This window comes from Lingula anatina, chromosome 7, assembly GCF_051362555.1.
Source record: "Lingula anatina isolate TDL-2025a chromosome 7, LinAna3.0, whole genome shotgun sequence".
NCBI lineage: Eukaryota > Metazoa > Brachiopoda > Lingulata > Lingulida > Lingulidae > Lingula > Lingula anatina.
In genome coordinates, this window is record NC_141773.1 from 13,320,073 (window position 1) to 13,341,567 (window position 21,495).

A 21,495-nucleotide genomic window follows, 5' to 3' on the forward strand; every position below is an offset into this window, starting at 1 on the left:
CAGTGTTAATACAGTGTTAATATTAAAGATAAGCTTGACTTTTATCAGCTTTCATTACTCGATCAACCAAAAGCATGCACTGAAGAAAGTCAACATACGCTCCAGGCTGCAGCCGGCTCGTTGTCATCCCAGTTGGTGTATTCCAACTGTTCGTTGGTTTGCCAAGTAAAGAAATGCATTCTGTAATAATCACTCAGTCCTATCCAGTAATCTGTCTCTTTCACCTGCAGTTTACTTGTTATAAAAGCTGCAATAAAAAGCAAATGTAAAAAGAGCAATTAACACATATTGGACTGAAACTTTTTTCTGTTGGCTAGAGTTGTTTTTTGACGCAAATAAAAAATACAAAGCATGTAAGATACGGCAAATGCGTATACAAATGTTTAAGAAAAATCGCCAAAAGAGTCCTGATATTGCCAAATTTGATGCATGGTCCAGTTTTGCATGAATTTGTCATCATATTTGCCCCTCTTCTTACCTTGTTCCATGGGGTTGGTTATACTGGCCAATGAATATCGGTCACCCAAAGCTGCGCATGCTACTTTGGCATCCACCCAGTTCTTCCGGTCCGTAGCCACCTCACCAATAAACTTATAGCACCTGTTACCTGCCATGTGTGATATTTTAATTTATACTTTTTGAGTATCAAAAGCAACGATGACAGCATATACGCCCTACGTCTTTTGAAAAAAAGAAGCAAGCAAATCATAAAATATTTTCAAGTCACAGAGATGCTTTTATAGTCTTTACAACAGTAGTGAAACGCAGGTTTCAGGATTCAAAATCACGATGGCAGTCTGAGGAAACAAATATAAAGACATTTTATTGGTTTTTTTGTCATTGACGTCAAAAAAGAAAAAAATAGAAATACAGACCTATGCCCTCGAAACCGAGTGGACAATACCCCTGCACTGAGGGCGTTGTTGTTAATGTTACTGGGGTGCTGCTGTCTTTGTGTTTCTTGCAGATAAAAGGCAGTGAGTTACCACAGTTTTCATCATTGAACATTCCTGAAAACATCACCAGAACAGATAACATATTACATAGACTTCGACAGCTATATAATTACTAGAGGATTTGAGGGGGTGAAAGGGGGCTGACGGGGAGGGGGGGGGGCAAGCGTAAAGTAGAAAAACGTTATTTACCCTGGTCAAATTATTTCAAGAAGCTACGGGTAGTTTTATTACTTTCACCACTCCCCCTCGCATGCGTTTTGCAAAAGATAAACCGTTCTATCTACTCCTGGCCACATTCCACGAAATAGCTTGTACTACTCAGAGCCAGGAACAAAATCAGTTAAAGCCATTCTTCTTAAGTTTTCTTTTATGGATTTCAAGTGAAACGCCACTTACCGGCCTGTGAGGTATCTTTTCCTGAATATATACTAACACATCTCTCATCCCCGTATTGAGAGTTGGGTTCGTTTTTAGCCCAATTCACATAATTCATCGGGGTTCCATCTGTCCACCTGGAACATTGGAGGTAAAGGTGTGTATGCTTCTGGTAAGAAATGACCAAATAAGGAAAAAAAATCAATAAAATCAATAGCTATAATTATATAAATTAGCCATGAAACAACAATCAGTTACAAAGTAAATACTACTTTTACGCTACATATTTAAACCAGAGGTCCAAGCTCTTCTCACGAAACCAACATTAAGGCAACAAAAACAGCCTATATTTATGAAATACATTCATTAAATTTTCAAAACACATTTGTTTGATCAAGACATAAGACAGGATCCCATACGCATATCCCTGGAGATTAAAATCGCTGGCTCCAATCCATAACTTAAGGTGAGCACTTTTGCTGATCAAAGTGGTGATGAAGTTTGCCTCTTCTGGGGTGTGAATGCTCAGTAAATCACCAGCGTTCTCAAGACACCACTGGCGGGAATAGAACCAAGATTTGCTGAAGGAACTCTCTGTGTAATCGCCATAGAAGTAACAGTGGTCTCCAAAGGACCTCCACTTGTCTCCGCAATTAGCAGTGTCTTAATATAGCGATGAAATGAAAAAAAATGAATATTCATTAAACTATTATGACCACCTGAAATAATGTTGAAAGGGTCGCCAGAAAATGTGCAATGCTAGGCGCAATTTGATGGATTTGAAGAAAGAAAAATGATACTTCCATTTCATGGCTATTTATATATGCATCAAATAAAGTAATATTACTCACTATGATTGCGGATAATTATACGAAATCTGGTTTTGCATATTGCAAGAATATGCCTCTTATTTACTAAACATACCCTTCAGCTGTTGCCCTTTGAAAGAAATATGTGAAATTTTCTCTGCTGATAGCAGAATATATAAACGTGACATTCTACGCAGTGACGACAAAGTGCCCGAATGCTATCGTCACATTTCTAAAGCATTGTGCAATATTTGCATCATTTTAATAATATTACAATGTCACATATTTATTGATTATGATGGCTTTGTCGTCGGTACTGTACGAAGATTCAGGGAAGGGGTATTATGTTGGCTCTTTATTGTCTTCTTGATCATGATCACGGTCTTTGGTGTCTATAAAGAGTGCTACAACATAACAGCAATACATGAGTGTGCCTTTATCGTGCTTACCAGTGCCTGTCGGTGTGGTTGTACTAGGCAGTGGGGTGGCGTCATATGGTACCTTGCATATCCATCCCCTGGCGGTGGCGCAGTCATCGTCGCGCCATTTCCCTGTGAGGGGGTGGAAACTGACGCACCTCTCGCGGCCGTTGTGGTTGTCTGGCTGTCCCACATCCCAGCTGGTGTAGTTGCTCTTAGTTCCGTCGGACCACGTGTGAGATACTGAAGACGATTTTTATTGACTGATATGTGATAACATTTTAAATCTACAGATGTTCAGATGCTATTTTACGCTTTCCAAAAGCAGCAAAAATTTTGTCAAAAAATCTTGGAGCGCATTACTTTGAGAACTTACCAAACATATATCGTAATCAATTACAAAAAATGTAAATCATTATCAAACTTTAAACAGTTAATGTAACCATTTTTTAAATACAAAAAAAAAAACAAAAAAAAAAAAAAAAAAACATACACACACACACAAACAAAGAAATGCCAGACGTTGGAAGTTCAAGGTACATTATATAGAAAGTATCATTTAACATCGTCCACTTACCTGTGCTGTCTTCTTCTAAATGGTATCCAATCCACACGTTTCTTTTATTCACCGAGTATCTACAAATATGTTTTTGTATGCATAGAAATTCTTGAGACTGCACCATGTATCATAAAAGCTATAATTGCGAATTTTTCCTCGCTAAATCGTACTTTATACATTTCACCTTCTGTTATTTGGTAGGGTAAAGGGGAAAATCAAATCACTTATGCCACATGGAGTCTGGTGGAAATATTCAAAATTGTTTGAATGTAAGATCAATGTTATATATTGGCCGTATAAACTTCAGAAAATTTAATTCAATGTAAATCAAAATATATGGAAATGTGATTGCTTACTTATAGTAATATCCTATAGAACTCATAAACCAGTTCCTCTCCTCGTCGCTGTGAAAACTGGCCAGGTCACCTCCTTCAGCTCGGCAATAACTTCGTGCCTCTGTCCATGATTTCATGTACTGGCCAGACGTGAAGAAGCCCTGAAATACGTTCTCACACGTGGTACGTATTTTATTATTATTATTTTTTTTTCATTTTGACTCTCTCAGAACACCGTACCAAAGGTCACCCCGTGGACCAGACAATAACGTTTAAATGAACCGTGCACATGAAGTAACTTCATACGTACTATTCATGGGTCATTTACATTTATAGTGTCTTATATTTAAACAATGTTTTCACACTCACTGTAATCTGTATAACTGTATTAAAATGCATCTTTAGGAAGCACCCTGTATATCAATTCTAACGGCATAAAAGAGTATAATATGTCCTTTTTAACATATGACCAAGAGCTATCTTCTAACAAAACAAAATGACAGAAACACCACAGAACCAATTGTGACGATTAAGTAAAACAACCATTGCCTGCAATTGCAATTTTCAACGGGTATACTCTATCTGCATAAAACCATACAATATTTTACTGCCACCTTCCCCGTATCCCCCGATTTTACCATCATTTTGGTCATTACCTGCAACTCACTTACAGTGTGCACTGACCGGATCTAGACAATACCATACCTTATAACATGTAAAATCTCTAATGTACCACCCGTCCCTGCAAGCCGGAGCTGGGGTGGTCGTAGGAGGCACTGGAAATATTAGGGTGCAAGGTCAGCAAAAGGATCAAAGTCAGTAGCAGATTCAAGGTTAAAAAAGAATTGAAATGTTTTTTCGTGCTGTTTGCCGGTATCGCAGATGTAAATTTACATTTATTTTTGAATGCGTTTCTTTTTAGCTTTTTTTGCAGATACCGTCCTCCATAATAAATAATTTTGATCAACCGTTATAAATCACTATATCCTGGCAACTTTGTGTGAAATAATTTCCAAAACCTTCAACGCACAGTTTTACTCTATAAGTTTTCTAATATACCTGCATTCTTTGACAAAGATTGTAAACTGGTACTTTATATGCATATTGAAATTATTTTCATTTATGAAAACAATAACATAAAAATACGGTATCACAAAAAACAATGGTTGGAAATCCCGGCTACCTTTTGGCATTTTGCATATGTACCCAGCGGAATATGCGCAATAATATACTTTCCACTTTCCTGTCTCGGGACTCATTTGTACGCACTCTTTACGGGCCTCCGTAGACGGCTCTCCGTCAAGCCAGTTCGCGTAATTGAACGGTGTTTTGTCGTGCCAGACGAAAGATCCTGGAATTAAAAAAATGCAGAAAATCATCCTGTTAACTTGTTCATACACTTTGTGTATTGTCCCGTTTTTATGTTTATGCAATTAAAATAATTTTATGTTGGTAAAATAGAGCTAATATAATAGAGCTCATAGAATAAAAGGGAAAAGGATACATGTATCAGTGATCTTGCAACTGGCTGTCCAGAGACCAACAGACCAATCGGCTGACCATCTATCTGGTTCGAACGAATGAGCAAACGAATGAACTGACGTTAGTTAATTTGCCGTCAGGCCAGCTTTTCGTTCAACCGTACGTTAAAAAACTCACAAGACAACCAAACTAAACAGCAAGACAGCGGGTCGGCCGATGGAACCGCCAATTATCGACCGACCCTCTTGTCCTCTGACCGTCGAATAAATGTTCTAGAGATACTGAACAGACTAACAAACGAGCAATCAACTGAGCCTCTATCCGTCTGTCGTTTCCAGCAAAGAAGCCTGCAAGCAAACAATTTTAAGTCGAACTAAATGTATATGTTCAACCAACCAGCCGATCAAACGAAGAAAATTTGGCTCAGAGACAAACAAAGTAGATTGACCATACCATCAGGCTTTCTCCACAGCCCAAGCCATAAGTCACGGCTATTAGCTCGTTCTTGCGTGATCATTTTCATAAGGAAATCCATCTCAGCCTGGCTTTCAACTGAGGCCAGCGAGGCACCATGTTTGTAACAGTCGAAATTCGCTGTGGCCCATCCTCCGAACTTTTTCCCGTCAATCAAGTAGCAGTAGGCACCAAATCCAAACCAGTGCTTGTCGTCAAAACACGTTCCAGGGGGATTGACTACCGTTGAAGGGGCCGTGGCTGAAATGACACGTGCACTGTGTGAAATGTATTTGTCAATATTTTACCATACATGGAATAAAGTAAGTATGATCTTTTTACAGAATATTACGGAGGGTAGCCGTCTTTTGTCATCTTGGCCTGATGGCAAGCGCAGATTTCAGAATAATTGTGATAACTGCCACGTTGGTGGTGAAATGGAATTTATTAAATTTGTATGTGTTGTTTGCAACGTTTTTATTGAATCTCATATGAAGATTTTTTTCCCTTTAATTCTCAGTATATAATGTCACTTTTCAGTGGTTAACTTTATTGTATCAGTTTCTACGGACAGTCCTAGATGAATAAAACGATTCTTTAAGTATGTAAATCGGTAATCGTAAGAGAGCCGGCTATGACGCATTGTGTGAGGCGGCACACATGTAATATTGTGCTCAGTTTCACTGTATCATTACATTGTCCCCTTTACAGCTACTTACCCGTAGTTCTCTTGCACACCGCTTTTATTTCCGCACTACAGTCTGTATCGTTCCAGCGACCATTTGGCATAAGGGCAACACACCTTTCCATGTCACCGCGCGTGGGCTCAGAACTTTCCCAGTTGATGTAATCTACAGGCCACCCGTCTAGCCAGTAATACATGGCCTAAAAGTAAAAGTTTCGAATTGCTGTAACATATTAATCGACAGTTCATCAGTTGCAATTGACTGGTACCTGTCCATAACTTCTTATTACTTACCAATTACAAGCAGGGAATCCAGCAAATACATAGGGTTAAATCGGGTCAAATCGTTTCCTAGGGACAAATCGTTTCCTATGGAAAGCCCTAGGGTTTCGAAATTCAAAGCATCTTGAAACATTTTTATAGCTTGGTTATTATACAACAGAACCCTTTCGAAAATATATTTACCCCCTTTCTAGTTAATCCTAACCAAATGGGCTCCGGCCGTTCTTTCTGTGTTAGCAACACAACAAAGGCTTGTTCGAACCCATCAGTGACCGATACCAAAGTGTCTTGTCTTCTCTCGCATGTGGCCTTGGCCTGTTCCCACGTCATATGTGACGTCACCTGGTAACAGGCGTCACCAAACGAGCTGTAGCCTAGCGGGCAGTGTGAAGGTGACAGAGAGGGCAGTGGCGTTGGGTAAACCGTATCTAGAATACAATGACGTAAAGTATGTCTTTGGGCATGTTTCCAAACATAACTCAAATTTGGAGTTAAGTTTTCGTCTGCTTTAATTTTAGTTATATAAGTGGCCGCCCAGTCAATAATAGAAATTACTGACTTTTATAGGTTTTAATTGTATCAATCATAATGACCAAGATCGAATATAGGTGAAGTTTATACCAATCCACGCCTGACAGACGTATCCCAGACGTAGGTTGCAATCCCGCACTCGCCACCCTCCCGCAGACAGACTAGCAGACGACACACTGATACAGTCATCCTAGAACAGATATAAAGTGTACATGATTTAATTTATCGAAAAGTACTTAAATGATATAATTGGACCCGTTTTACAAACAATGCGACGCTGGAATAAGACATTCACAGTGGTAAACAAGGAAATATCTTCCTAATATTTTATTTAAATGCCAAGCAGGAAAGTCGCATTTAGTCCAGTCTTACCCAGCCTCTGGGTTCCCCATTATCCCAGTACACAAACTCAACGTTAAAGTTATCGATCCACTTATATTTCTGATAGGAGTATTTTTTCAGGCCAATCCAGAAATCTACTGGGAACTTATCCTTCAAAAGCGTAGCTAGAAAGGCTGAAATGATGGAATGGAATCTGTGAGCACTGGCATACAGTCCTTATAAAAAACTAATTGTAGTTTGCAAAGTGCATCATGAAAAGTATCACAAGAAGGCTTAAAATTTATGACTTACAAAATAACATTTAGAAAATTGCTACTTAAAGTGAAATAATACCCGAATCATCATGAATGATGTGACATTGCATCAAGGGCTTTTTATATCTTATTCTTAATACTGATCGGAATTAACGAGCAGGATGGCATAGCATATTGTTAAGATGAACAGAATGTTGTCAAAGTGCTAACCCGCTTCCATGGCGTTTGTCACACTGGCCAAAGTGGCGTTGTTCGGGCATGCGGACAGCGCATTTGACCAATTCTTTAGCGTATTCGAATCTTCTATGGTCCCCTGTAGAAAGTAGCACTTGTTCCCTGAAATACAGCACATGAATATCTAGAAGATGACAGTTATCTGTTTCAACTGTTTTCTGAATAAAATATATCATGGTGCTATCTCACACTAATTTAAAATTGTGTCGTTACCATTATTATCCGTTCCATGTCTAACTGAACGACTAGCTGACAAACCAAATACCTGCCCAACTGGCTTACGTAACTGAGCCAAACATAAAATCCCTTTTCATGCTTTTAAAGAGAAAAACTTACAATAGTGAACCCTCCGCTCAGCAAACTTAGGAGTTGACTATCAATATAAGTGACATGCACTTAAAGATACACCTGTATAAGATACAACCCTCTACCAGGGCCAAAGACTGATTTTACTAGATATTCACAGATATATCACTTGTAAATTCATGGTACTTTTCTGTCTCGCGTTAGCGGTAGGTGCACATAGTTAATCTGCGGCCCTGGTAGATACTATTCAATGAGTTTCAATCATTACCAATAGGCCCCTCAAACCCTGGGGGACAGGTGCCCGTCCTGGGGGTTGTGGGGGTCGGGGTAGCTGTTGTGCTGCTGTCCTTGTGCCTCTTGCAGATGAATTTGTGTCTTAGTCCACAATTTTCATCTACCCAATGTCCTGAAAATGGGAAAATGCCCTCGTGGTACATTCGTACGTCTATATATCTATGGCAAGGAGTGGGCGTTTACAGACTCTGGACTATGTCATAAAACAGCGAGCATACGGAACTTTCAGACATACAAAACACCAAATGAAAGATAATCTGTCAGTCAATGAGGAACAAAACGGGTGCAGCTAGTTTAGATTACAAATAATTAAACTCACAATTAGCAATAACTGTGAGTGTACTTGTACCTGTGAGTGCATAGTATGATACACATTTTTCACCACCTTCAAAGTCATTAGGTTCACCCACATCCCAAGAAATAAAGTTTGTAGGGGTCCCGTCCGACCACCTGATTATTGAAGGGCAATAAATTAAGTTGGATACAAAACATGGACAATTAAAATATAAGTCATTATCACGCTCTATATAAATCATTATCACGAAAGCGAAAAAGCCGTTAGAAGCAAGTTACTCAATTGTTACATGCCAAAATATTCAACAAAATGTCAAATGTTACGCCTTCATCCATTTTAAAGATTTTGAAACATATAATATTAAGTGTAAGATCAATTATTAAGCGTCAAAATATGCTAAAATTAGTAACTAGACAAGAAAGTGCTATATTACATCGTGAAAGGGAAAGTGTCGCACAGATGTTTAACTGTGAAATTGGCAGTGAGAAGGCAGGACTGGGCTGCATATACATCTTACTTGTAGCTTTCCAAATCTAGCTCATTCAGTCCTATCCAGTAGAGTTTTTCGCTTGGGTACCACTTTGATGTCTAAAATGAGGATCATTAAGAGCAGTCTTTACCAAGTAAAAAAGTGTTTTTCCTAAAAATACTTCATTTTAAAAATATTCTGCTTGCAAGTCCTTTTCACTCCCTGTCATTTGGAGTGGTATAAACTACTAGGGAAGACTGAATTAACCAGTTACAGTAGACCTAATGCCTAGTACAAATTGAATGATATAAGTAACGTGGCATTCTGTAATCATATTCGCTTATTCCCATTAACAGGATAGAGGGAATTATTAATAGGCTATTATAAACATTTTATATTATACATGTATTGTGGGTTTACCTCTCCCATTAAAAAGTTATTTTCGTCCAGATCGTGAACGCTGGCAAGGTTTCCTCCGTTCTGCATACAATATTTCCTGGCATCATGCCATGTTTTGTCCCAGACACCATAACCCGAGCTCAGGAAATAACAGTGGTCTTTGTGAGCTCGCCATTTTTCGTCTGAACCACACTGTGGTGCTTTGAAGGAAAGGTAAGCGTTATGCAGAAGTTTAGGAGCATGTTCAATTTCAACTGCCCCAAAGTAAACATACAGTCATTAAATAGCTAGCATCGTTATAGTAATATCAATTTTCAATCGAAGCTTGACCAGTAGCTTATTTTTTCACGTACATCACAGTTTCAATTAGTGAATATGAAACTGAAGTCATACTATCATAATAGTACACATAGTACACTAGCACACATTTACCTGGCGTTGGTCTAATCGTTGATTTCGTGTTGTATATCGGATCTCCTGCAGAAGTTTAACAGATAACTTTAACTTTATAATTTAATATAACGTAAAACTAGTTCAGATCGAGGAATTGTAGATATGATTAAAAGCAATTAATTGGATCTTATATATCTTATATACATTTTTATGCAAATTATGAACGACGATGGACAAAGGTGTTCAAACATATGTACATGAAGGAGGCTTTCTAGTGTCGTTACGCCATTTTGTTGCTAAACAATATCTTTTGACAAATCACACCTTTTCGAAACTGGCAAATAATACTTCTCCTTGCGTAGCAGTTCGAATCGTACCACCTGCCGCTTGACCTGTCAAGTTCTACGCAACTCTCTTGTCCATTGTGGTCATTGGGTTCTCCAGCAGCCCAATACACAAAGTCCACTGCTGTCCTGTCCACCCAGGTATAGCCACTGTCCTTGCTTGGTCTGGAGAGTCCAATCCAATACGGATCCCGCCTATCATTGTACACGAAGAAGGGGCAAGTAAATATGAGGTGTTTTTATTGTATTATATCAATATAATTGCTTGTAAATTAAACAGGTGTCATGACTTAAAGAAGCCGTTTTTTACACGGTTTTCATTTATGTCCCATTGCTTGGTTAATTGAAGCGAATTAGTTAGACAACTCTGGAACTCTTCCCGCTGCTGCTGAATCCCCTTCATATTTCGGAACTAGAAAACCTGACACAGTCAATCATACACAAACGTGTGACCATTTGGCAAATGTCATGAGCAAAGAGGTAAATTAAACCTATATTTTAGTAATCGTTGAAAAAACACCCATAGCATTAACGACAATCTACGCTTCGAAACTTAAACAGCGATACCTATCAAACAAAATGCATTTAATATTATTGACATAAGAAAGTATTGAATGACTAGTTGGACATGTTAGGCAACAGCATTATGCTATTATGATAGCACGAGACTTAATACACCGGCTGTTATTTTTTTTTGGATAAAGTATAAAATATGCAGCAAAAGAAATAAACATTTCTACGCTGTTTAATTGGATAATCTTATCTAAGCTAATGGAGTTAATGTCCAAGCAAACACACGCACAGAAAAACAAATAATTTCAAGAAGGGTGTGAGAAACACAGCCACAATTTGGTCAATTAGAGGACGTAGGGCTTACCGACCGGCTTGGGTCCTGATTGCCCCTTTCAACTGTGCCTCACTGTGGAAGCTTGCCAGCTCTCCTCCCAGCATCTTGCAGTGGTCAATTGCCTCGAACCACGTGCGCTTTCTGAAACCATGAAGATACTCCATCTAGAATGAAAAAAGAGAATGGCATCCGAGACACTGTTCAACTTTCTGTCCTTCAAAACAGAATCTCTATCAGGTTTCTAGCTTAAGTCTCCATAGTGAGTAAAGATCTGCAAATGTTGTATTAACAATGAAGTGCTAGTGTTGTGCACGCAACTACGTAAGTTAGGATGACACTTTACTATCAACCTTACAGAAATACAACCTTAAAGCGAAGGCGTCGTACAATGTTTCTCTATCGTCAGTCAATTTGATTCACGGCACAACCGCCAAAATTCAAACCAACATATTTAACTTAACTAAACAGATGATGATGATATTTGGCAATTGGCAAATACCTTGTAACAGAAATCACCATACTCCGAGAAGGAATATTGGTTTGGACACTTGGCTGGAGGCGGCGTAGTAGGCGCCGGCGTCGTGGTGGCATAGTCGCCCCTGCTATACTCGCAGATAAAAGGAATGGTCTCGGAGCATGCTCGGCCAGACCATTCCCCTGTGTTGCGAGGACTTTTGGTAATTGCCACGCACCTGTCTATGTCATTGCCTGGTGAGAGGACATGGGTGACACGATGTCATTAACAACCCACGTAGTTTAATATGTAGGAGACGTACATTGAATGAACTTATTTGTAGTCTTTAAATACAGAGTAAAAACTACATATAAACTTGCATGTGCATGTATGAACGTATACATTAACGTACACTGTATGGCAAACATCATATATATATACACGGACATGAGCTAAAATACCTGTATGCTTTTTGTCCCAATTTGTGAATAACACACGGGTATCCGAATCCCACACGTAGATCCCATCATTTACATTACTTAGGCCTATCCAGTATTCGCTATTAGCAACCATACTGCTAAGCTTGGCAGATATGTAAGCCTGCTCCACCCTAGGAGAAAACGTTAATTATGACTTCTAATGCATCATTTTTCATTACCAACATTAAAAACCAATTGCCAAATGGTGACAAACAAGCATGAAAACAACTGATAAATAATCCAGTCTGGTAAGATAACAAGTCAATATTGGTCTTAACCGTAAACAATATTTAGAGGGATATTACATAATACGAGCTCTATTGTGCGTTCTCTGAACACTTTTAAATGTTAGCTCTTGGGCTGCATGGAAAGTAAAATCAAGGACGCACAATATTTGTATCATATTTGTATCATGGAAGCTAGAGATACTAGTAGACAAACCGCATCAAATATCAGTACCACCGCCTACTCACTGGTCGTTGATCGTCAGGAGTGTTCCACCGGTGCTGTTGCAGGTGTGCCGGGCATCAGACCAACTCGCACCTTTCTCAGAGACGATATAGCAAGAGCCTCTGTTGGCTCCAGTAAGGTTCTGGCGGTGAAAGAAGTGAAAAATAGTGTACGCTTCAACATAACCCTCTTTACTCATGCGTAAGTGCTATACACTAGAGTGTGGCGGTGCCTTAACAATTCTAAAAACAATAGTTTGACTCTAAATCAGATCGTGAAGCCTGCTCCCACGCGGGCGCCGCATGGATCGGAACATGCTGGCAGTACACTGGTACACGCACATCGCGTGGCAAATGTAACCTAGCCTTAAATTTTGGATATTTGCTAAACTTTATCTGTGCGTGCAGATTTCCAAAGCTCCAGATTTACAAAGTACACAATGCATATATGCGCCTGTAGCTGCTATAATACTGATTAGTTAAATGGCAAATTATGACTATCAATTCAAGACATTTTTTAGTGTACGTCACTGCGTGTAAGCATATTGCTTGGTTGAATACGACGTCGTTAGGCAAAGGCTGAAAGGAATCAAGGCAAATCACTTCCACCTAGGCGGTCCGAACCAGTTCCCAAAATGCTGTTAGACCAAACCAGTTAAACATATCGGCGTTAATTCCGGACGAGGCTTCCACGCTTGCATACGTACTTACAGCTGCTGACTTCTGTATTTTAATACAGAAAAAATAAAACATAAAAAAATTGAAATTAAAAACAAATTAAAAATTTACCTCATCATATTCTGATTTGTGTACTCCCAGGGCACCTGTCTTGTGTATACGGAGAAACAACTCAGAGCACCCCCTTTGCCAAACAGGAGGCACTTTGTCCATTGACGTAATTATAGTAGCCGGCTTCTTACAGATATAAGGCAGTAATTGAGCACAATCAGCATCTTGCCATTTCCCTGTCTAGAAACAAGAAAAGATCAGTGATACATATATTTTCGTAAGCACATGTACTATAATTAATTGTGTAGTCAAATAAAGGACGTTACAAAGTGCATTCACGGCAAAATATCGATCACCGTGATAAAGGTGACGTGTACTTCATACTCAACAAATTTAAGAAATAAAATAAAATGTTAAAATAAGTAGGCCTAAATGAAAGAGCAATAAAATAAATAAATAAATAAACAGACAAAAAATAAAGGGAACCTGCTTATCCTATCAAATATTTGAGATAAATGCTCATACAGAATCAATAAGCACCGTGTGTTGAAGCCCTATGAGTCATTTGGTTTAAAGTCAACAAAATGGTGCCGATGTGTTGATAGTCACTTACGTTAGTCCCTGTTGTATACAGACTGACGCACAGTTCCTTCCCTAGATGGTTGTTCGGTTCACGTGACTGCCAGCGGGTGAAGGTCACGGTACTGTCGTCTGTCCACTCAAATTGGTTGACTATCCGGCGGTCGTTCAGGCCTGTCCAGACCTCCACAGGGTTGACTGCATGATACAAATAAAGAAAGAAAGAAAGAAAGAAAGAAAATGAATAAGGAAAAACTGCTTTATCAACTATTTGGATTTTTTTCTCCAACTGAGCGCAAAACTGTGCCCATATTATTTTATATCGAATCAGGTATTTTTGAAAGACTGTTTATTATATAAAAGGCGTATTATTATTCTTAATCATACATCTCTGTATTACTTATTACAGTCCATATATTACATACCATGTGCCCCACCAGCAAAGCCAGATACAAAATTGTTCTCATCCTCATTCAAAATTGATACCAGATCCCCGCCCTGTCGTCTGCAAGTGTTCTTTGCAGAAGTCCACGTTCTCTGATCTTCAAATGTTTTATAACAATGCCGACCAAAGCGGGCCCAATCTCCACTACATGATGGGTAACCTCATGATGTAAAGAGAATATGACATTTTCCATATATATAAAAATGACTGGATTTTAAGGGTTCTTATCTATTTACAGTATATCTTAACATTATTATAACCCTATTTGTTGGAATTGATGGCGTGGCTGGTTTGATGGGTTAAAGTTTCTCACGTTACGTTTTAGATAACTATGTTTGATATATTTGCTTCAACACGCTGCCAAGCATAGTTTGTTAGGCAGTGTCAAGTACATTCAAATTCACGTGAGGAAAAAAGTAGGTTATGCATCTTTTAGTGTTGCCATTTATTCTGTATAACTTCTTATTATGATTTACATACGTTTCTTGCGTGTTACCTGGAGTCGTTGGGGTTGTTGTTGTATTCACGGGAATAGGCGTAGCTTTGGAAACGTTCCCTAAAACAGGTGGTGATAAAATTGGAAAGATTTCAAGAAATGCAATAATAAAGATATGATAAAGTATACAGTAATTATTAGATTCTGTGGTAGCTATAGTTAAAATGTTCGGTTAAATAAGGACGTGCATCGTATACAAAATGGACATTTTTATTCAATTTTTGATTAAAAATAAAAAACGGTTAAAACCTGCAAGCATGATTAGGAGATAAAGTTGACCACCTTGATCAATCTACCGAACTCACAAGCAGTCACAGCATTCAGGGAAGACGAGACCATAAAATGTGAAATATAAATTTTCTTATCACGAACCTTTCTTCTTGCACACGTATCCACGCCTGTTCTGACATTCTTCCTTCAACCAAGATCCACTTAACGCATCCATTTCCATACACCTTGCATTTGATCGAGATTCTATCATATCTGAGAAGATAAACTAAGATTGTTATTTTGGCAATTAATTGAGCAATATCTCCTATCAATTAGTTATTCTTTTTTAAATGGCCCTCACGTCATTGTAGATGTTACACTATGATTGATGGAATTAGACAAACGGTTAAAAGAATTGTATCGTATATGTTTCGATAACCTTTTATTTTTGACATTAAGAAAAATCAACTTCAAATATAATTCATTTTACGAGATCATAGTCCCACATTATGTTAACTACATAATTAACGGGTTTTCTACAGCGCGATAGGAATTGTCCTGGCAAGAGAGAGAGGGAGATAGAGAGAGAGAGGAGAGAGGGGAGAGAGAGAGAGAGAGAGAGGGGGTGGCAGACACTGGGACAGATATATGTACCCACGGACTGACGATCGGACAGGTGGTAAGGTAAATAGATAGATAGATAGATAGATAGATAGATATAGTTAAATTCTGACCTGCACCCCAGTTGAGAAAGGCAAATGGATTTCCGTCACTCCAAATCCAACCGTCCTCCTCTCCCAGAGCGCTGGCACCAAGCCAGAAATACCTCATGTCTGGGATGGTGTGTGCACGGCCTAGGACGAAGTTTTACTTGCATGTAGGTGATATTACAGAGTGATTGATCAATATAGTTTTATTTAAAATGTATAAGAACAGAGAACGATAAATGAGTCATAGACAATGCAGCAAACCAACAACTATTTATCTTAATGTGTCCTAATAAAGTGCTGGATCTGCTCTTGGCGCATTTATTGTTTTACAGCTTGTTAGATAACTGTACAAATTGAATTAAATCTATGAAAATACGTCCGTCGTTGAATCTTTTATAATTATTTTTTATCAAACACACTTATGTACATTTTAAGATCAAAATAACGACTTTTTGATACAATGCTACATATTCAAAGACTAGATACACTTATTGCCCGTCAAATCTACGTACCGGCTATATATTGTTGCTCCTCCAGGCTGGGGACACTGGCCAGTTCTCCACCATTATGTTGACACTGTAGCAGGGCCTCGGACCAAGACAACGTGTTTGTGTTAAATTGGTAACAAAAGTCACTGAGGGGATCGTCTTCCCAAAATAAGCCGCACTTGACAGAGGCTAAAGCTGGAATTATTTGGTTATTCGGGAAAAAAAGAGCATGGCTATTAGTCACAGACAAAGGGATATTTGTCATTTGAAAATTATCCTGCGTGGTATGATGCAAATAGTTGGATTCAGATTAAAATTTGGTGTGAACAGAAATTCCTACGCTTGTACAAATTATTTTTCAAGCAAATAGTATATTCGATTCAGAAAAACGCTGAATGTTATAAGAAGATCCTTTTAATAAACTAGAAATCCTGAATAAAAGATTCAAATATGTCTTACGAATAAGAGATGTGCCTCCTGGAGTTGTTGCAGGCCCTGAAAAAAAACATCAAAACACGTTTTTTGAGAATTTTCTGAAACAGTATTTCTTTTTTAAACATTTCCATTAATTGAGAGCATTTTAAACAGTTAGAAATAATGTTGAGTCAAATTTGATATAACCTTGAAAAGATATAACTTGCCTACTGTGTTCAACTAAAATTATGAAAATTAATATAAAACCCTCACAGAAGAAATTGCAGAGTGTAACTACGATACCTCACCTGTCATCTTCTCACATATGTATGCCCTCTCTTGACTGCACTCCACGTTGGACCACAAACCCTTGGCATCACCGGTCAGTACAACGGCGCAGTGCTTGCCAAATGTTTCACCGGAATGCTCTGGTTTTCCTGGGGCCCAGTTAGTGTACATTGCCTGAAACATACGGAACAGGCTTTAACTGTTTGTGGTAGTTGTGGTGTAAAAGAAACCTGGGGAGATGTTAAGGGATTCATTCGGTTTGTTGTCGTTACACAGGTTTAATGGGGCACCACCTTATGTTACACTTACGTTAGGTGTGATCTGAAATAAATGCAGGTAATTGAGGCAAACTTAGTACATACATGGCGAACGTAGTACATACATAGGCTGTATAGTTATATTTACAAACATTTGGAGAAAAATGAAAAAACAATGATGTGCAAATTATAGGGCTTTACCTAAAACGTTTCTTAACATATAAAAAATCAACAAAAGCGAACAGAAGTAGGTGGCATTTGCACATTAAATGTAGGATAACAATTACATATAATACTTCAAAGTCTCGTGTACTCAAAATGGATTAATTTTTTACTAGTTGTACAATATCAATATAGTAGATGAAAAATACAATTAAAAAATTGAAAGTTAGGAAAGGGGCACACAAATTCTGAGTAATCAATTTTTAGTGACGTAAATTTCCAACATCAGCTTTTGACTGCCGTGTTGTGCTGATAACTCATGGCCTGTGTTTTTTAAATCAACATTGCACAAATACCATGTGTGAGATAATACACTGTCACCCGAGCGATATATGCCATAACACCTCGAGCGTCAGCGAGAGGTGTTCATGGCATATATCGCGAGAGGGTGACAGTGTATTATTTGACATACCTACCGAGAACAAACATAGTCATTTCATCCTAAAACACCCCTTAAATCGAATAAAGTGACCCTATATCACGCTCTAGAGATGTTATACGGAATAAACTCGTCCACGTGCGCTGGTCACCTCCCGCCAAATTCTTACGTAATGTTTGACCAATTTGGTCAATTTTTGCTAAATACTTGTCGTGGACGTTCAACTGGCTTGAAAAGTATTTAATCAACCGTCGACACTGACCATGCGCGTCTCAGCTGAGCCACACCTAGCTGGGACTGCTGAGGAAAAAAGGTCCCAAGGCAAAACCTCTACCTTTGAGTGACATTTCTGATAAACAAGGAGCGTCGGACCGGAATATAATTTTTCACAAGTGCAAAGGAGAAAGAGATTTACTTTTTGGTGATATTTCTGGCAACGAGGCAGTTTCGGAATATGGTCAAAATCAGACGGATGTTTGTTACAAGTTCACGGGAATAATAATTCTAGTTTTGGTGACATTTCTTACTACGAGGCGGTTCGGAATATACATGTGCTGGTTTTCAGAGCATTTATGTGCTACATGTAATTACAAGTTCAAAGGGGAATATATTTGATTTTTACCGATATATCTGATAAAGAAGAAGAATGAACAGCTTAAAAACAAAAGGTAAATAGCACAATCCTCGTTAAAAAGTTATAGATTTATAAATAATTTGTACATGTATGCACGTGTGGCTTATATATAAACGAATTTCCGTTTTCAAACCATACCCATATGATATGACTTAGTGTAATAAAATTATAAATAATAATTGTTAAACGTTAAAAGTTTATGCTAATTTTTTAAGAGTGTGAGAGATTTTAAATTTGTCTAATGGTAGGTGTATAACGCAAACAACGTCACTATTCTCTTGATGCCAAGATGGTCACATGATCACTCTGTCTTTGGCTTTCAGCATTTAAGAGACCTCGACTGATTTAACCAAGATGTAGTCGTGAAATTCTAGACTACATCGAGGTTAAATCCGAGTTTTCCGAGAGATGCTACGCAGAAATGTCGAGTGAAGCGAGATATTTTTGGGTAGCGGCTCGAGGTTGCCCTCGATCTTCACTGCAGCTTGGCTAAATGGACAGGCTTCAGTGATCATCATATCGCCACGGTCATATAACATCCCTAGGTATGTATTTTCATAGTAATGAACACGTGCTTGTTGACGACTTACCGACTCCTGGTCTTGCCATACCCAATGGTCCTGGATCCCACGGTCATTGAGGCCAAGCCAAGAAGACTCCGTAAGTTTTTCTAAAAAAAAATTGGACGTTTTTTTGTCACATATAGTGTAGCGTGAAAATAGTTTACAAATAATGGATAATTAATATGCCTTGAATTTGTTTTCATGGAAATCGCCTGTTGTTTAAATTTTCAGCAGTATCTATACACGAATGTTGTCATATAAAAAGAGAAAAAAAATGGGGTAGGCAGGACATATATAAGCGTAATACCTTGAAGGTTTTATGGTTTTCCTATTTTATGCTTGTCAGTATCACTTATTGTTGTGTTGCTTTTAGAAACAGTAGAAACATTTCAACAGGTTACTTCTCTATCAAAACTGTATGTAAACACCAGACGTTGATTAAACGGGTATCTGCACATCGGTGAGTAGGTAATGCACATACGGAGAGTGTGTGTGTGTGTGAGTGTGTGTGTTTGTTCATGCGTGTGTGTGTGTGTGTGTGTCCGCATAAATACTCACTTTGAATAAAGGCCATCTCCCTTGCATTATCAATTTTCACAAGATGTGCTCCCATCTTAAGACACGCGTCTCGTGCACTCAGCCAGGAAGACGAAGCAGTGTTTGCATAGTAGTAACAAGAAAAGCCGTGTCCTTCCCAGCCGGAATCGCACGTACCGTTGGCTTCATTCAGAAATAACATTTTGACAGTATCAACATAGATTTTTCACTGTTACGATACCTTTGAAAAAGTTGACTATTGGCTTTTTAAACAAGTGAGATTTCAATTAGTGCGAATGACAGTTTTCGAAAATTTAATGAACTTACCTGGGAGAACCGTTGGTGGAAAGACAATTTTGTCATCTGAAACCTGGCATATAAATTGCTGTTCGTGCAGACAGTGCTCGCTGGTGGTCCACTTTCTATCATCTATACAAAACACACCAACACGTTTAAATCGTTGAAACGTACATCAATATTACAGACTTTTGAACAGTAAATACACCGCTTACTTTATGCGAATGAATTACTTTAAAGTCAAGACCATATCAAGTATTCAGCTCTCCAGATTAGCAGTCTTAATTAGTTTTGAAAAAGCCATAAAAAGCTTAAGATTTATGGTGTTGCTGATGAAACCTTTATTACCTGCCCGCATCTGTACACACAGAGAGTAAGAGCTCCTCTTTGGTTGTGCCGGTTCCCAGTTAGAGTACGCTTCCGTTATATTCGTCCCATCAGTCCAGTGCAATTCTTTGGGATTAAGATCAATATCTGAAACGTTGAATTACGGCGTAGTTGCTGATATTATATTTGCGAAATATAGAAACCAGAAGCATAGAATTTGATATGTCTCGCAAATGTTAACATGTAGTTTTCCAATTAAAGCTGCTTGAAAGTTAGCTGCTGAGTAAAAAATATAAAACCAATATAAATATTTTATTATTAATTGTGCAGGTTGGAGATAATGCATTTAGTATTAGGTGGAAATTTTAGTTTTGTTGAATTTTGTCTTCGATTCAACCCTTTACTCGAAGTTTGTGACACCTGTTCATATGTATGTAGTGCAGATTCATAATATACACTCCGCCCATTGTATACTTCGGGTATTTTACAAAATGAGTACAGGTAACGGTTGCTGAATGCTCGACGGGATTTCTTTAATTCTCAACTCGGTCCTTATTTATAATAGGAACAACTTTATATGTACTATGTGGTTTAGAGAAGAAGATTCTTTAAAATGTGGTTGACCTGGCCCACATAAAACTAGAGGGAAATTGTAGCCTGTACGTTCTCAAAGCACTACGTAATATGTCGCCAGTTTGATTAGGATGTATGGCAGCATGGGTTTAAATAAGTTGTCACACTGGGCAAACGGCCTTTAAAAATGTTTTCAACACAACACACAAACAGTACCGCCATGCATAAACACTTGCTTCGTCATTTCTGGTAAATTCATACCACCATTACTTACCCGAGCCCCCAAGCCAAATCTCCGTCTGGAATCCCATATCCCGAACTTTATCTTCGATGAAGTTCTGCGTTTTTTTACTATAACAAAAGCGACTACATGTAAAATTACAGTAATTTTAATAGGTGACATCAGTTTTAAAGCAGCTCATTGACAAAAAATAAAAAATAATAATATTAATAAATGAAGAATGGATTAGAGTCAGTCAACGAAAAGTGAGACACCTTTATACTGTACCGTAATGTTAGCCAGTGTTTTCCAGAAAAGCATTACACTATGTCCCATGACCACTTAAGCAGAATATAACTTGGTCTGGCCACATTCGATTCTACATTTGTTTACTCAGTTTTGCTCTAATAATAACTGATAACTTAATACACTATAACCATTGATATATTATTCTGAACTGAAGTTTGGACATTTTATAAAAATGCTTGAAAGAAGGGACAACTATTACAAGCTTACAACACATGAAAACAGTGTAGATGTACAGTACAGCCTATGGCACCCATCTAGAGTCCGAAGAAAAGAGAAGTAGCCAATGATGGACTGGGAGAAGGAAATGGCTAACATGTTATACCCCCCCCCCCCCTTGGTTCTTCATGTACCAAGGCAAAAGTTTTCAACTTCC

The 21,495-nt window shown here is 38.3% G+C and overlaps 2 protein-coding genes across 2 annotated transcripts; both read right to left on the reverse strand.

Moving 5' to 3' along the window:
- Positions 1-89: 89 nt before the first annotated feature.
- On the reverse strand, positions 90-16,594 carry LOC106156409 (macrophage mannose receptor 1). The gene is made up of 34 exons (XM_087017191.1): positions 16,562-16,594; positions 16,127-16,297; positions 15,639-15,758; positions 15,067-15,177; positions 14,695-14,754; positions 14,179-14,358; positions 13,788-13,951; positions 13,235-13,414; positions 12,470-12,588; positions 11,979-12,127; positions 11,563-11,771; positions 11,094-11,227; positions 10,197-10,411; positions 9,912-9,956; positions 9,501-9,679; positions 9,129-9,199; positions 8,666-8,766; positions 8,291-8,428; positions 7,693-7,818; positions 7,259-7,401; positions 6,977-7,076; positions 6,539-6,783; positions 6,108-6,273; positions 5,389-5,649; positions 4,637-4,804; positions 4,159-4,229; positions 3,475-3,614; positions 3,137-3,195; positions 2,590-2,802; positions 1,751-1,994; positions 1,353-1,468; positions 876-1,010; positions 479-607; positions 90-247 (listed from the first exon to the last, which is right to left on the reverse strand). The coding sequence occupies exons 3-34, from the start codon at positions 15,733-15,735 to the stop codon at positions 90-92; spliced, it is 4,626 nt and encodes a 1,541-aa protein (XP_086873317.1). The 5' UTR covers positions 15,736-15,758; positions 16,127-16,297; positions 16,562-16,594.
- A 2,662-nt stretch (positions 16,595-19,256) lies between these two features.
- Positions 19,257-21,023, reverse strand: LOC106156408 (macrophage mannose receptor 1-like). Its single transcript, XM_087017197.1, has 4 exons — positions 20,868-21,023; positions 20,042-20,167; positions 19,724-19,825; positions 19,257-19,579 (listed from the first exon to the last, which is right to left on the reverse strand). The coding sequence occupies exons 1-4, from the start codon at positions 20,902-20,904 to the stop codon at positions 19,257-19,259; spliced, it is 588 nt and encodes a 195-aa protein (XP_086873323.1). The 5' UTR covers positions 20,905-21,023.
- Between the last annotated feature and the right edge of the window lie 472 nt (positions 21,024-21,495).